Consider the following 13551-nt stretch of genomic DNA (forward strand, 5'->3'; position numbering starts at 1 on the left):
AAGAAACAAAACCCAACCTTTTGCTGTCTCCAGGAAACACATTTAGTACAAAAGATAAAAATAGACTCAAAGTTAAAGGATGGAAAACAATTCTACATGCAAATGGACCAAAAAAGAAATCAGGAACAGCTATACTTATATCAGATAAAACAGATTTCAAACTCAAAAAGACAAAAAGAGACCCCAACGGTCACTACATTATGATCAAGGGGACAATACTTCAAGAAGAAATAACACTCATTAACATATACTCACCAAACGAAGGAGCACCAAAATATATCAGACAACTGTTGTCATCTCTGAAAACAGAACATCAGAGAAAACACATACGTAGTGGGAGACTTCAACACACCACTATCAACAATGGATAGATCAACAAGACAAAAAATAAGTAAAGACACTAAAGCTCTAAATAAGGACCTAGAGCATTTGGGCTTAACAGACATCTATAGAACACTAAACCCCAAAAAAACGGAGTACACATTTTTCTCAAGCACACACGGATCATTCTCCAGGATCGATCACATACTGGGGCACAAGACAAACATCAACAGACACACCAAGATTGAAATCATACCAACCATCTTTTCTGACCATGAAGGCATCAAACTAGAAATAAACCATAAAAAGAAGGCAAGGAACTCTCCTACCTCATGGAGATTAAAAACCACACTACTGGAAGACCACTGGACTAATGAGGAGATCAAAGAAGAAATTAAAAAATTCTTTGAATTGAATGACAAGGAGGACACCAATATCCTAAATGTATGGGATGCAGCAAAAGCAGTAATAAGAGGAAAATATATAGCAATAGAAGCTCACATCAAGAAAAAAGAAAGAACTCAAAGAAACAACCTAATCTCGAAGTTCAAAGATCTAGAAAAAGAACAACAAAAAAAACCCAAAACCAGTAGAAGGCAAAGATAAACAGCTGGGACTACATCAAATTAAAGAGCTTCTGCACAGCAAAAGAGACAATAACAAAAACAAAGAGAAACCCCACCAACTGGGAGAACATTTTTGCACACAACACTAATGATAAAGGACTGATCACAAAAATCTGCAAAGAGCTGATGAGTCCAACAACAACAAAGAAAATAATCTAGTCAAAAAATGGTCAGAAGAGCTAAAAAGAAACTTCTCTGAAGAGGAAATGCAAATGGCCAACAGGTATATGAAAAGATGTTCAACATCACTTGTAATCAGGGAAATGCAAATCAAAACTACCATGAGATACCATCTTACACCAGTGAGAATGGCACATATTAAACAAACTAGCAACAACAAATGTTGGCGAGGGTGTGGAGAAAAAGGAACTCTTCTGCACTGTTGGTGGGAGTGCAAACTGGTCCAACCACTATGGAGAGCTGTGTGGAGATTTCTGGACCTACTAAACATAGAGCTCCCATATGATTCAGCAATTCCACTCCTAGGTATTTACCCAAAGGACACAGAAACATCAATTCCAAAGAACACCTGCACCCCTATGTTTATAGCAGCACTGTTTACAATAGCTAAGCTTTGGAAACAACCCAAATGCCCAAAAATAGATGACTGGATCAAGAAGATGTGGTACATATATACCATGGAATATTACTCAGCATTCAAAAAAGATAAACACATGCAATTTGCAGCAACATGGATGGAGCTGGAAGGGATCATGCTCAGCGAAATAAGCCAGAAAGAAAAAGAAAAATACCAGATGGTCTCACTCATAGCAGGAATCTAGAAAACTTAAATAAGGGACCAGGAAAATGAATAACTATAAGAAAGTGAAAATCAAAATCAACAAAAAACTATGAACCAGAGACACTCTATGGGGGGTAGAGGGCGGGAGGGGAGGGATTGGGGTCAAAATAAGGGGGTTGCAATTGTATGGGGAATATAAAAATAAAATTTATTATTAAAAAATAAATAAATAAAACATTCAGCAGCACTGCAAAAAAATAAATTATCATTTCCCATTGTAGCTTCCATACTTCCTCCCTGAGTTCCTGTGTCTTTGTCTCTTGCCTCTGTGAATACCTTCATCACCTATTTTCTTCTAAAGAAAAAACTTTATCCTTAATTCTTGTCTCCTAGTCATGTCATAAAGCTAACTAGTCACCAAATTGTCCTCATTTTCACTATGACATATGTCTCCTTCTATGTTTTCTCACTTCCTCAGTTTAGCTTATATTGGCGCACTAAAATACTTCCAAGCACCCCTGAAACACTCTCTTTCTCCACTCCATCTATCCTCATGCTGAGCCAATTATTTACAGTATGGCTCTGAGTAAGTCACTCTACTGCCAAATGTCATTTTATAGCATTCCCAGGATCACAAGATGAAGTTTTCTGGCTAATGTTTTTCTTGGAGGTGTGTTCCTGCTCCATACAAGCCTCTTTGTCCTACCATTCCCCACCAAATACATTATACTCTAAAGCTACCCATGATTATTTCCCCTCCAGATCTTCTCTCCTCCTCTTCTTGTCTTTATTGACAAAGACCTTGAACTGAAGCAAAATGTTATGCTCTGTCCCCATACTGTAATTTAAAATCTTAATTGAAGTTAGATTAAAAAGCCTGATAGGTATTGTTTTCAATGTTTGCATCTTCAAATACTGTAACAACAAAGAATAAATATTATTTACAGTTCTACATGCTGTATCACCCTAAGGGGAAATAGTTACAAAGATCCTTGGTGATCGGTCAAATTCACCTTGTAGGTAAATGCCACTCTTCAATTATGGCTGGATTCAACCAATGGAATGCCCACTCTCTGGAGACTAATTCTACAAAGTATAATGTAAAGGAAAATGGGATTTATGGCTTTGTTTCATCACTTATTGTCTAAGTGGTCTTCTCTGAGCCCCAGTTATTATCTGTTAGATAATATCTAATTCTCAGGGTATGTAAAAGGACTCTGTAAACAGTAGGAAAAAGGTTTTATAATCTATGAGGTGCTACACAAATGTGGAAGAAGTGTTATGAAAAGAGAATTGGACATGGAGCCAAAATACATGATACTATGGGTTGATCTGTGACCTACAGAAATATATATTGAAGCCCTAATTCTTCTTAAATATACCCTTTTTTAGAAATTGGGTGCTTGTAGATATGATTAAGTGAAGATGAGGTCATGGGAGTGGGCCTTATCCAATGTGACCAGTGTCTTAAGAGAAAAGAAAATGGAGATACATAGGGAGAATTTTACATGAACATGGAGGCAGAATTGGGGTGATACAACCTCCAACCATCACCAGAAACAAAGGGACACACAGGCATGGGAAAGATTCTCCTATAGAGCCCTCAGAAATAATCAATGCAATCAACAGCTTGGTTTCAGATTGTAGCTTCTGGGACTGAGAGAAAATAAATTTCTTTTGTTTTAAACCACCCAGTTTGTGGTACTTTATTATAGCAACCCTAGGAAACTAATAGCCATAAATATGAATTTTAGTTCCATCACTAACTAGTTCTGTGAATTTGTGTTAATTACTTATACACTTTCCCCTAATACCTTAAGGACACTTACCTTTCTGTGATGGTTTCTCTGAGGCCACTGGCCACCCCTTTGACCACAGTGCTGGCTTTGGGGGTCAGCACCACCTGAGATATAAAAAACGAACCCTTCTTTCTTCTCTCGGTGATAGATGCCTGAAGAAACTGGATCAGTTTTTCCGGGTCTGTGGTGTTGGCCCAGGGTGCTGGCATCATCTGCCCGGGCCAGAGAAAGGGCACTTCCAGAGCCACTGGACTGTGGTAGAAGACCAAGACTTGGTAGTCCTTCTCCCAGAGGTACTTTAGACTAACTTCCTGGGCAAAAATTGCTGGGCACATTTTATTTCCATAGATATCTTTCAGCATTTGCACCAGTTTTTCATGGTGGTATTTCTGCATCCCATAAAAGTGGTTGAAGTCCAAGAATACGACCTCCTTACGGTGATCTGTGAGAAATGCATTGATCTCCTCAAGGCCTTCGTTGACCTTGGCACTGAACAAACCATGAGCAAAGTAGAGCTCATTGTCGGGGTCTCTGGGCTTAGTGGAAATTCGAAGATCAAAATAACGAATCCCGGCTCCTAGCTGACCAGTAAAGTTCATCGTTTGAGTGGCTAACCATTTCCGCATCAGCTTTTTGGCCACAGTTCCAAACACAGAGACAAAATTCTGGACAGTTTCTGGCTGTTCAGGCCCTACTGGAGAGGCTTCATCAATGTAGAAACTGAAGGAATCATGAGATCCTAGGAGAATAACAGGATATAATGTAATTTTATTCCAGTCCTTTGTCTATCCCAACTATTTCTACTCTTGCAATGTCCACATTTCTCCCTTAAATGAGCCAAAGAAAATGCTAAGCAACAATTACATTGTTCTTTCTCATGTCTTAGGAGGAAACTTCTTATAACCTAGTAATAGTACACAGAGCACTTCAACAGATCAAGTTGATGATAAAATAAGAAAAATCCCCTCTGATTGATATTTCAGAATTCAAATGATTATCCTGTTTTGGTTGGCCAAAATTTTAATGCATCCATTAGGACTGGCTTTCTCTATAGGTGGCATAACTGATGATTCATGAACTAGGATTGCTGGGGACTTACCAGTTCCTAAATATTAATACTTGGTCTACAACTTGCTTTTGCATTTATTTTGGGTTGATTTTAAGCTTGGTGAGTTTTTTCAATGAATAAAGAAACCCTTTCTTCGATGATTGGTATGATTGGTTACCTCATACATTTTGGAAAGCACAAGAAGTCACAGGGACACAGGAAGGAAGAGATAAGGAAGAGAACAGTCTGTGCTGATGTACTTAGCATCCTTCCTGACGCTGCATTTGGGCAACTGAGAACTCAGTGAGGACAAGTACTTTCTATATATTATATAAACATTTTTTCTTACAAGCTAACAAAAATGAAAGCATTTAAAACTTAACTAATAAACTATGCTTTTTCCTCCCCAACAATGAAAGCTCTCTTTGGAATTGGTTTCCATATTTAGAAGAATTTCTTCTTGGGAAGAACAAGGAAAGTCTATTTAATTATTTTATTTTGGGCAGTTACAAATATCAAAACTCCAGACATGTAGCAATGAACATGTGTATGATTTGCCTGGAAGTACAGAGAGCCATTTAAGCTATTATTGGTGCAAACAAAGAAAAATTATTTCAAGTTTTAATTGTATTTTTTAAAGACTCCTTTAACTCTTGTGCACACCTTACTGAATAGAGAAAATTAAATTTACATATCCTGGATTTTTCACACATTAGAAAGGGCAGATGACATCATTTCCCATCTGTGACTCAGACTTCCTTATACCTTGTTACCCCCAATTTAGTTCTCTTGCAGCATATTCTTATCTAGTTCTTTCACTTTGACAATCCAAAATATACCCAAACACACACACACACACACACACACACACAACTCTGTGTTAATCATCCATCATCTTAGGGTCTTTGTCTTATAAGCTATTTAAAGCAGTTGTTTTTTCAGTGACACAATATTTGTATTATATTCCATTAATATGTCAACCCATATCTACATCACTTTATATATTAGTATTTTCTGTGTTAATATATGATATATAGTATATAGTATATAAATATATAGTATATATAGGGGTATACATATAACAGGGTATAATGTAATTTTATTCTAGTCCAGTATATTTATATGGCATATAAATATATACTATATAGTGTATAGTATATAAATATATAGTATATATCAATATATTAATATAGTATATATTAAACTATCATAGAAATCACAAATCACGAGTACAGACTTTAGATACTATGGCACACTCTCAGAGAAAATATTTTAAGAAATACCTTGATGCCTTGCAAATCATAACCTTTAAGATTTGGAACAGATAGCTCCTCAGAATTATTAGATTTTGTTTCAAACAATGAAAGGTAACCCAAAATACAGAAATGCCATGTTTAATTTCATCTGGAACTGTCTGATCTATTTAGCTACTAGATGATATGGGAAGAAAATGTCAGAACTTTTTCAATAAGAAAATTGGCAGTTGGATCTAGCATTGGAAAATTTTAATAGGGATTTAAATTGCTACATATTGATGTATTAGGTGGTGTTCAGTCAGCTGTTAATATAAATGAAGAAGCTAAACAAACTATACTGTGATTCAAAATATAGCAAGTGTATGTTTAAAGAAAGGGGAAAAAAGATGACCTTAATAACTATAATTAAGTGATCTAGGATTAAAATAAGGATAAATAAATGAATAATCCCTCAAAATAGAGTCAAAAGGAAACTAAAATATTTATTTCCAGACATCTGAAAAAGTGGATGAAAGTAATTGATTACTTCTATCATCTAGTAGAAGACATAATTTGGTAACAAATATAAAGGGAATTTGATAGATTCAATTCTTCTTCCAGAAAAGAGTGGTTCTTTGTTTTCCATAACTTTTTTTTTTTTGCTCCATTCTATCATGTTTCTACAGCAAATATTTTTTTAAACCTCAGAAATTTACAAGTTTTGAAAATCCTGTAGAAGGATATTATAGTTTCTAGATTAAAGTATTTGTTGACAGTCAAAGAAAATATATTAGTAAAGTCAAAATAAAGGAAAGTTAGAAATAAAAACAACAGTCAGAAGGAACCATTGGTGTCCCCATCAATATTCATTCTGACCTGGATGCCTCTGGGTGCGTGCACAGTACCAGGTGCAAAGTGGTGCACTGTGGGTTCTTCATGCTATCAATATTATCTGGACAGGAGAATTAAATCATCATCAATCCATACAAAACACCATCCATGCATTTTGGGAGAAATACATAATCTAATGTTGGCCAAAAAGGAAATATTTTTGTGATCTATCTATTTTCACTCAGAATAGTTTAGACATTTTCCTTATCCCATTAAATTTCATATTTGTTTGGACTTAAAAATACAGCAATATTTATGACCTTTTAAAAACTGAGAGGAAAAAGTCTGGCCTAGTTCTGAGTCTTTAAAACCCTTTAAACCCTACCCAGGAGCAAGAAGGGCTACTCAGCATTATTTCTTTATGGCTACATGCACAACATTTTTTCCTTATCAGTTCTGATTTTGGTTCCTACATTGACTCAGTATTCCTGGGCTCCTTATCTCTTATCTCTTTTTGTCTCCAGAACCTGAACCTAAGCATTAATGTTGCTCCTCTGATTCTGAAATTAGCGTCTCAATTTAGCCTTTGATTTTCCATCTCTACACAGACAAGAGCAGGCCACTCCCATCAAGTCTAGTCAAGCCTGTTTGCTCTGGATCTGAATAAGTGAATGAAATAGAAAGCTATTTCTTAAAATTTGTTGGAAACAGGCAGAATTTAATTTTTTCATGTGCATCTCTCCATACTTGAAAACCATGTTTCAGATAAAAGAATGAATGACAGACAATCATTCAGCCCAAAATGTCAGCAGTAACAAGATTGAGAAAGAATGATCTAGAGCAACAGTAATTTCCAAAAGCAGAAGTCCAGCTCTCTCAATCACCTGCCTACCTGTCGTACACACATTTTTCCAGACCTGTAACTCATCTCTCACACACTTCTCACTGTGTTATTCTACCTTGAAGCTGTTCTGAACAGCAATTGAACACTATCATACATGAGGCATTGCTTTTGGGGATTGTTTGAAACCCAACAGAATATGTGCTTTTGCCACTTATTTCTGCTAATCTCTTAAATTTTACTTCAAAAATTCTTTCAATTATTCTGACAAGTTCTCAAGATAGTAAATCTTTTAGGCTAAAATTAAACCATGCAGAAAGTCACCTTTTATTCATTGATCTGCATCTCCACACTAGATGCTTCTGTATGGTACTGGTTTTGTAATGTTGCAATTTCTAGCTCTTTAAAATGTATTAAGTAAATCAAGCACCTATTGTGTGCAACACATCATGATAGGAATTCTGTTTGTGTCTGAGAAGAGGTAGAGGCTTGGGAGATTAAAGTAACAGCACTTACCAAGGGAGGTAAGGAAAGGCAGTTCTTTCTATCAATATTTCTTATACTTTGTTTCCTGCTCCATAATATTAGGCATTTGGCAGATATTTATTAAATATATATATTATGTCATGCATTTGCCCAAGAATATGAAAATAAAACAGTATGAAAGATTTATCTGGATTCTGTGCATGTGAAATTCATAGCACAGTAGAAACAGGCAAGAAAAACCACCATTATCATAGTATAATAAGTGATAAGTGATATATATTATGTTTAATAAAATAGTAATTCAGTATGAGTTGAACAGAATGGTTTATAGATAATTGATAAGCAAAGCAAAATGGTAAGAATAAGACCCTAAATACCTACAGTCCTTAAGTCTATACATTTTCTTTGTTAAAAAAGTTTTGAAAAGTTTTAAAAATTCAAAAACAGAGGAGATAATATAATGATCTAGAAGTTCAATTTTATTCAAGTCCCATTTTTAAGCAAAAACTCAGTCCTGTGTGCTCTTGGTACTGCTTGCTGCTTCATGTTCTAAAGCACAGGCTTGCTTGTCCTCCTTGAAGTGATGCTGAGATGTATGAGTGGAGACAGATATTTTGACTTCATCCCTCCACTACGAGTTTCTGTTCCTTGATGATATTTTTTAGATCCATCATCTCATTTAAGGGCTTGCAAGGTAATTTTCTATTTCTAACATTGCTCCTGTGTTTATTAGCGGAAATTTTCCTACAAAGAAGAAATTTCTTTCATTAATGATTAGATTACTCTGAAACAAAGAAAAGGTAGAAAGTACAGGGAGGGCAGGATAAATGCTGTTTTATTCCTTTTTCTTTCTTTTTATTTTATTTTATTTTTTAATATTTTATTTTATATAACTCTTACATCATTTTTCATTTTTGCACAAAGTATGCATTTTCATTTTGGTTATATTCCCCATACAATTGCACCCTCCCTTATTTTGACCCTAATCCTTCATTTCCCTGCACCCCCCACCCCGTTGTGTGTCTCTGGTTTATAGTTGCTTGTTGATTTTGATTTTTACTTTGTATTAATTAGTCTTATTCCTTTTTCTTAACCAGCCATCAGAGTCTCCTGTGTGGCTCTGGCAATCAATTTGTTAACCACCGATCAAATGTGATCAGAGGATTCTTTTTTTTTATGTAATCAATAATTTTTTTGAAGTGTCACCTATGCTTGATGCACACATTCCTGCAGATGTGATCTCCAAGTGCAAGGCGATGGCATAATGTCTGTATTGTTGGTTATAGGTTGAATGCTTTGCTGTGTCTGTCACAAAGGAAAAAGATCTGTACTACTCCTTTTCTTTAATAAAAGAAATTATTAATAAATACAATAATACAAATTATTAATAAAACAGCAATAATTTGTGTGATAATTTGGCTATTTTTACCAACACTACTTACTTAGAAATATTCATCTGAACTCTGCAAGTCAACTTGCACATCCTTATTAATAAGCCAAACACAAGTCTCTGGCTATAAGAACAAGGCAGTAGCAGATATGAGCAGAAAGAAGCCTCATCCCTCTTGTCCTTGAGGCCACCCAGCTGTTCTCTCTCAGATGTCTATTTCCAGAATCATAATGACCATCTACCACATGCAGTGAGTCAGGAGAAGTATGAATCAAGGATGATTAAATAAGAAAGATGGGGGTGAGGTGTCCATGAAAGAAATGTAGCAAAGATAAAAGGGAAAAAAAGGCATATTTTGTGAACAACAATTGACCTTGACTACTTTATCAAGGTAGAAAAGAACTCAAAGTAGAATGTAGAAAGAATGTAGAAAAGAACTCAAAGTGGACATAGCTATTACAGACTCATCTGGGACACAAACAGAAGAAAACCACACTCTTCCTGGCTTTCTGTTCTGCCTTACCTGCAAAAGGACAAGACAGTCTGAATCTAAGAGAGAAATGCAATTTATCTAAAAGGAAACAAAGAAAATTCATTCTGCACAGCAGACTCTCTGGTCCTCCCTCAATTCACTGCTGCCAAAGACACTCCATGAAGGTGGAAGAAACTGGATCCCTGGAGCCTACAGTGGCATGTAACACAGGGTTCCAAGGTCACTCAACATGGACCATCCTTTGCTTGCTGGACACCGGTCATACCAGCTTTCTTCCTACTCAGGGAACACACTAAGCTCATTCTAACTCAGCACTCGTGTTCTCTCTTCCAGGGGCCTGCAATGTTCTGCAATTAGTTGTTTACATGGTTGGAACCTTTTGTCCAAGCTTTAGCTTAAATGCCATCTTTGCAGTAAACTTTCCTGTACCTAAAGCATCTGTCTTATCCAACCCTCCCCTATCTGTCAGCCCCTAGCAAATGATCAAGTTTTATTTGCTTTACAGTATTAATCAACAGCTTCAAGTTTCATTTTGTTCAATTGCTAATTTGTTCCTTATCTACCTCTTCCCACTAGAATTTAAATTTTATGAGAATAAGTATCTAGTGTGTCTTGCTCATTATTGTATTCCCAACAAAAGCACAGTGATTGGCACATACATAGGAGAGACTCAATAAATATTCATAGTGTGAAATAGTATCTTTCCTCAATATTCTAATCTATAAATGGGACTGATTATTCTATCTACATAAACAAGTTGTAAATCAAAGTAAATTATAAGCACTTAAACATGGATCACATAAAATAATAAATATTAACACCATTATCACTACTAATTGATCCGTATTTTGAACTCTGAGCACTAAGTATCTGGAACATAGTATGTCCTCACCGAATACTGGCTAAATGAATAAGAATTGCACTGAAGGGTCACAAATACTTATGGCTGCCATAAATTCTTAGAATTATAAATGAAAATTTGATACATCTAGAGGTGCTTTAACTACATGAATGTGTTTTAAAATCATCTTTCATTTGGATTCCTTGGACTGTGTATTTCCTTTCCTCTACCAGATGCAGTAGTACCAAGCCACATCATCTCTGGAAGGTTATGCTTCTAACACATATTCCAGATTCTTCCACTAGCAGGTTCTGCTCCTAATAGACAGATCTAGACCCCATAGCTCTCCCTCAACCCAGGCCACTTAAGGGGGACCCAAATATAGGACAGTTTTTTCCATGATCATCTTTCCCCAGTAGTTTAATCCTTGGGACAGATACCTGAAACTGAGCATCAACTACAGCCTTTGAGAGAGAAGCATATTCAAGTCACATGCATGATAAGGGTCAGGGGAAAAGCAGGAAGAAGATCTGATGGCCACACAGTCAGCCCATTCCTCTTTAGGAGCTAGTTTTTTAAGACATTGACATCTTTTAAAAAAAAAAAAAAGATTTATTTATTTATACAAGAACTGGGGTAGAGGCCAGAGGTGTGGGAGGGTGAGAGAATTCACCAGAGACAGAGTGGGGAACAGAACAGACAGACGGACCAGAAGCACTGCTGAGGGGAGCAGCGGGCATGACAGGAGAGGTCTGCTGTGCCATGTGGGTATCTCCCTGTCCGGCTGGGAATCAGACCTGTGCTGCAGAGACTGAAGACAGCTTCATAGCACTGTGCTCAAACTGCTGCACCACCAGGAAGGTCTGACATTGACATCTTTTTAATGATCCTTTTTCCTCTGGTTTCCCCACTAAAGCCTCCCTTAAGGACAGACCCCAGAGTGTAGATCAGTCTTGAATATTCCTAACCACAGGAGCAGCCCTGGTTACCTGGGCAGAAAGAATGAAGTCTGGGGAAAAAGCAGTGGAAAATTAGATAAAAACATACCCATAACACTAAAACCAACTATTTTAAAGGAAAAAAAAATCTCTATAGTGTTTTCCCTCTAAAAAGAAAACAAATATGAAACATAGCAAATAAACAGTCCAATCATTATATTCTCTTAGATTTGAGAGCCAGAAGGCCTCTGAAGCCTATTTAGCTTTGTTCTTGCATATCTGGCACTATTGGTTTTCCTTTTATGAATAATGAAAATCTGAAATAACACATTACCCTTAATCATATTTGTGCTACAAAAAGAACATCTCCTTGAAATACAAGCCTTTGATTCTATGATGCCTTCACAAAACACCACTTCTTGCCAACAGCTGGATCTTTTGTTGTCAAAGAAGTGTTTGAGGCATGGGGATTATTTATTCCTTTGGTCTTCATTCCACCTCCCTTTCCTATCATACAGACTTGAGATTTGAGTTCTGGGTGTGTAGAGCAGAGCATACCTCCTCTTGCTTTACAAACTCACAGCCAAGCTAGCGTAACAAGCCAAGTCTGTAGTTCTGGTGCACACACACCGACTGGTTTCTAAAAACTAGAACACAGGTTCTACTATTGGACCTAAGAAGATACTGAATGGATCACCTTAATTTTATATATTTTACCCCATAAATCCAAGAACATACACAAAACATATATTACATGTCATATCAACATTCCCAAACCATTCATCCCAAAGTACATATTTGTTATTGTTTTGCCTGCAATGATTATGGCTATACAAAGTATTAATCATGGAGACTTCTATATATGTTTGCATGTATTTTTATGTTATATATATATATATATATATATATATAAAATGTTTTATGTTTGTCTTACTTTCAAATGAAAAACCATGACTCTACATTGCATCTGAACTGGATAATGGATGTTTTGCTTCTTATAAAATGAAAAAAAAAAAACAAACACGTAATGACACTTAAAATGTGAACACTAATTTAGTATTTAATGAGCACCTAATATGAGTCTTGCAACAGCCTAGCAGTGAATATAAAAGAAGACAGCTATTTCTGCTATTCAAGATCTTTCTTTTTTTTTTTTTTTAAGATTTATTTATTGATGCATACAAGAGCTGGGGTACAGGCCAGAGATAAGGGGGGGGAGAGGATCCACCAGAGACAGCGTGGGGAACAGAACAGGCAGACTGACTGAAATACACTGCTGAGGGGAGCAGCGGGCAAGAAAGGAGAGGTCTGCTGCACCACGTGTGTTTCTCTCTAGCCGGGCAGGGATCGAACTTGTGCTGCAGAGGCTGTGCATTGCTTTACAGTGTGATGCTTAACCCCTTGCACGACCAGGGAGGCCCTCAAGATTTTTCTTTACTTCTCATGGTAAGAATAAGACAGAGAAGAAAACTTTGGGAAAATGACATCAAAAGTCTCATTCAGAGGCTGGTGGTCCTGCTGGACCAATTTCACCCCACCCCATTTTCCATACCCCAATATAAATACTTTGTCTTTTTACCCCTGCAAAGCAATTGTGAGAGCAGTAAATATAGTTTTAAAGTGAAGATAGGCAATTTGTCTAGCCTAAGAGAGCTATCCTAGAAAAACTATCCACTTAGCCATATATCCTTTTAGTATGCATACGTACACATTCATATTTATGTAGTTTGATCACTGTGTACCAAACACATTGGAATTTATCATCAAAACTAGAACATGGGTACTAGGTTTCCCCCATAGTTTTCAGACATTGTTTAAATGATTGCATGTTATTGCATGTGCTGACACATACCTTAACAATGCCTCAATTAGCATGCATTTCTGAGTTTCCTCTCATGTAAAGAATACTGAAGGAAGCCACATCCTATTTTTTTTTTTTTATAATAAATGCTCAGAAACT

General features: G+C 36.3%; 1 protein-coding gene across 1 annotated transcript in view; it reads right to left on the minus strand.

Moving 5' to 3' along the window:
- PLCXD3 (phosphatidylinositol specific phospholipase C X domain containing 3) overlaps positions 1-13551 on the minus strand; it is a gene marked incomplete at its 5' end in the record, with an annotated part of 122229 nt that overhangs the window by 43646 nt on the left and 65032 nt on the right. Inside the window, one exon of the mRNA XM_084233208.1 lies at positions 3519-4227. Within this exon, the coding sequence (XP_084089334.1) occupies positions 3519-4227 (709 nt within the window). The remainder of the gene's footprint in view (positions 1-3518; positions 4228-13551) is intronic.

Source organism: Talpa europaea (genome assembly GCF_964194135.1).
Source record: "Talpa europaea genome assembly, chromosome: 5".
In the NCBI taxonomy this organism is placed as follows: domain Eukaryota; kingdom Metazoa; phylum Chordata; class Mammalia; order Eulipotyphla; family Talpidae; genus Talpa; species Talpa europaea.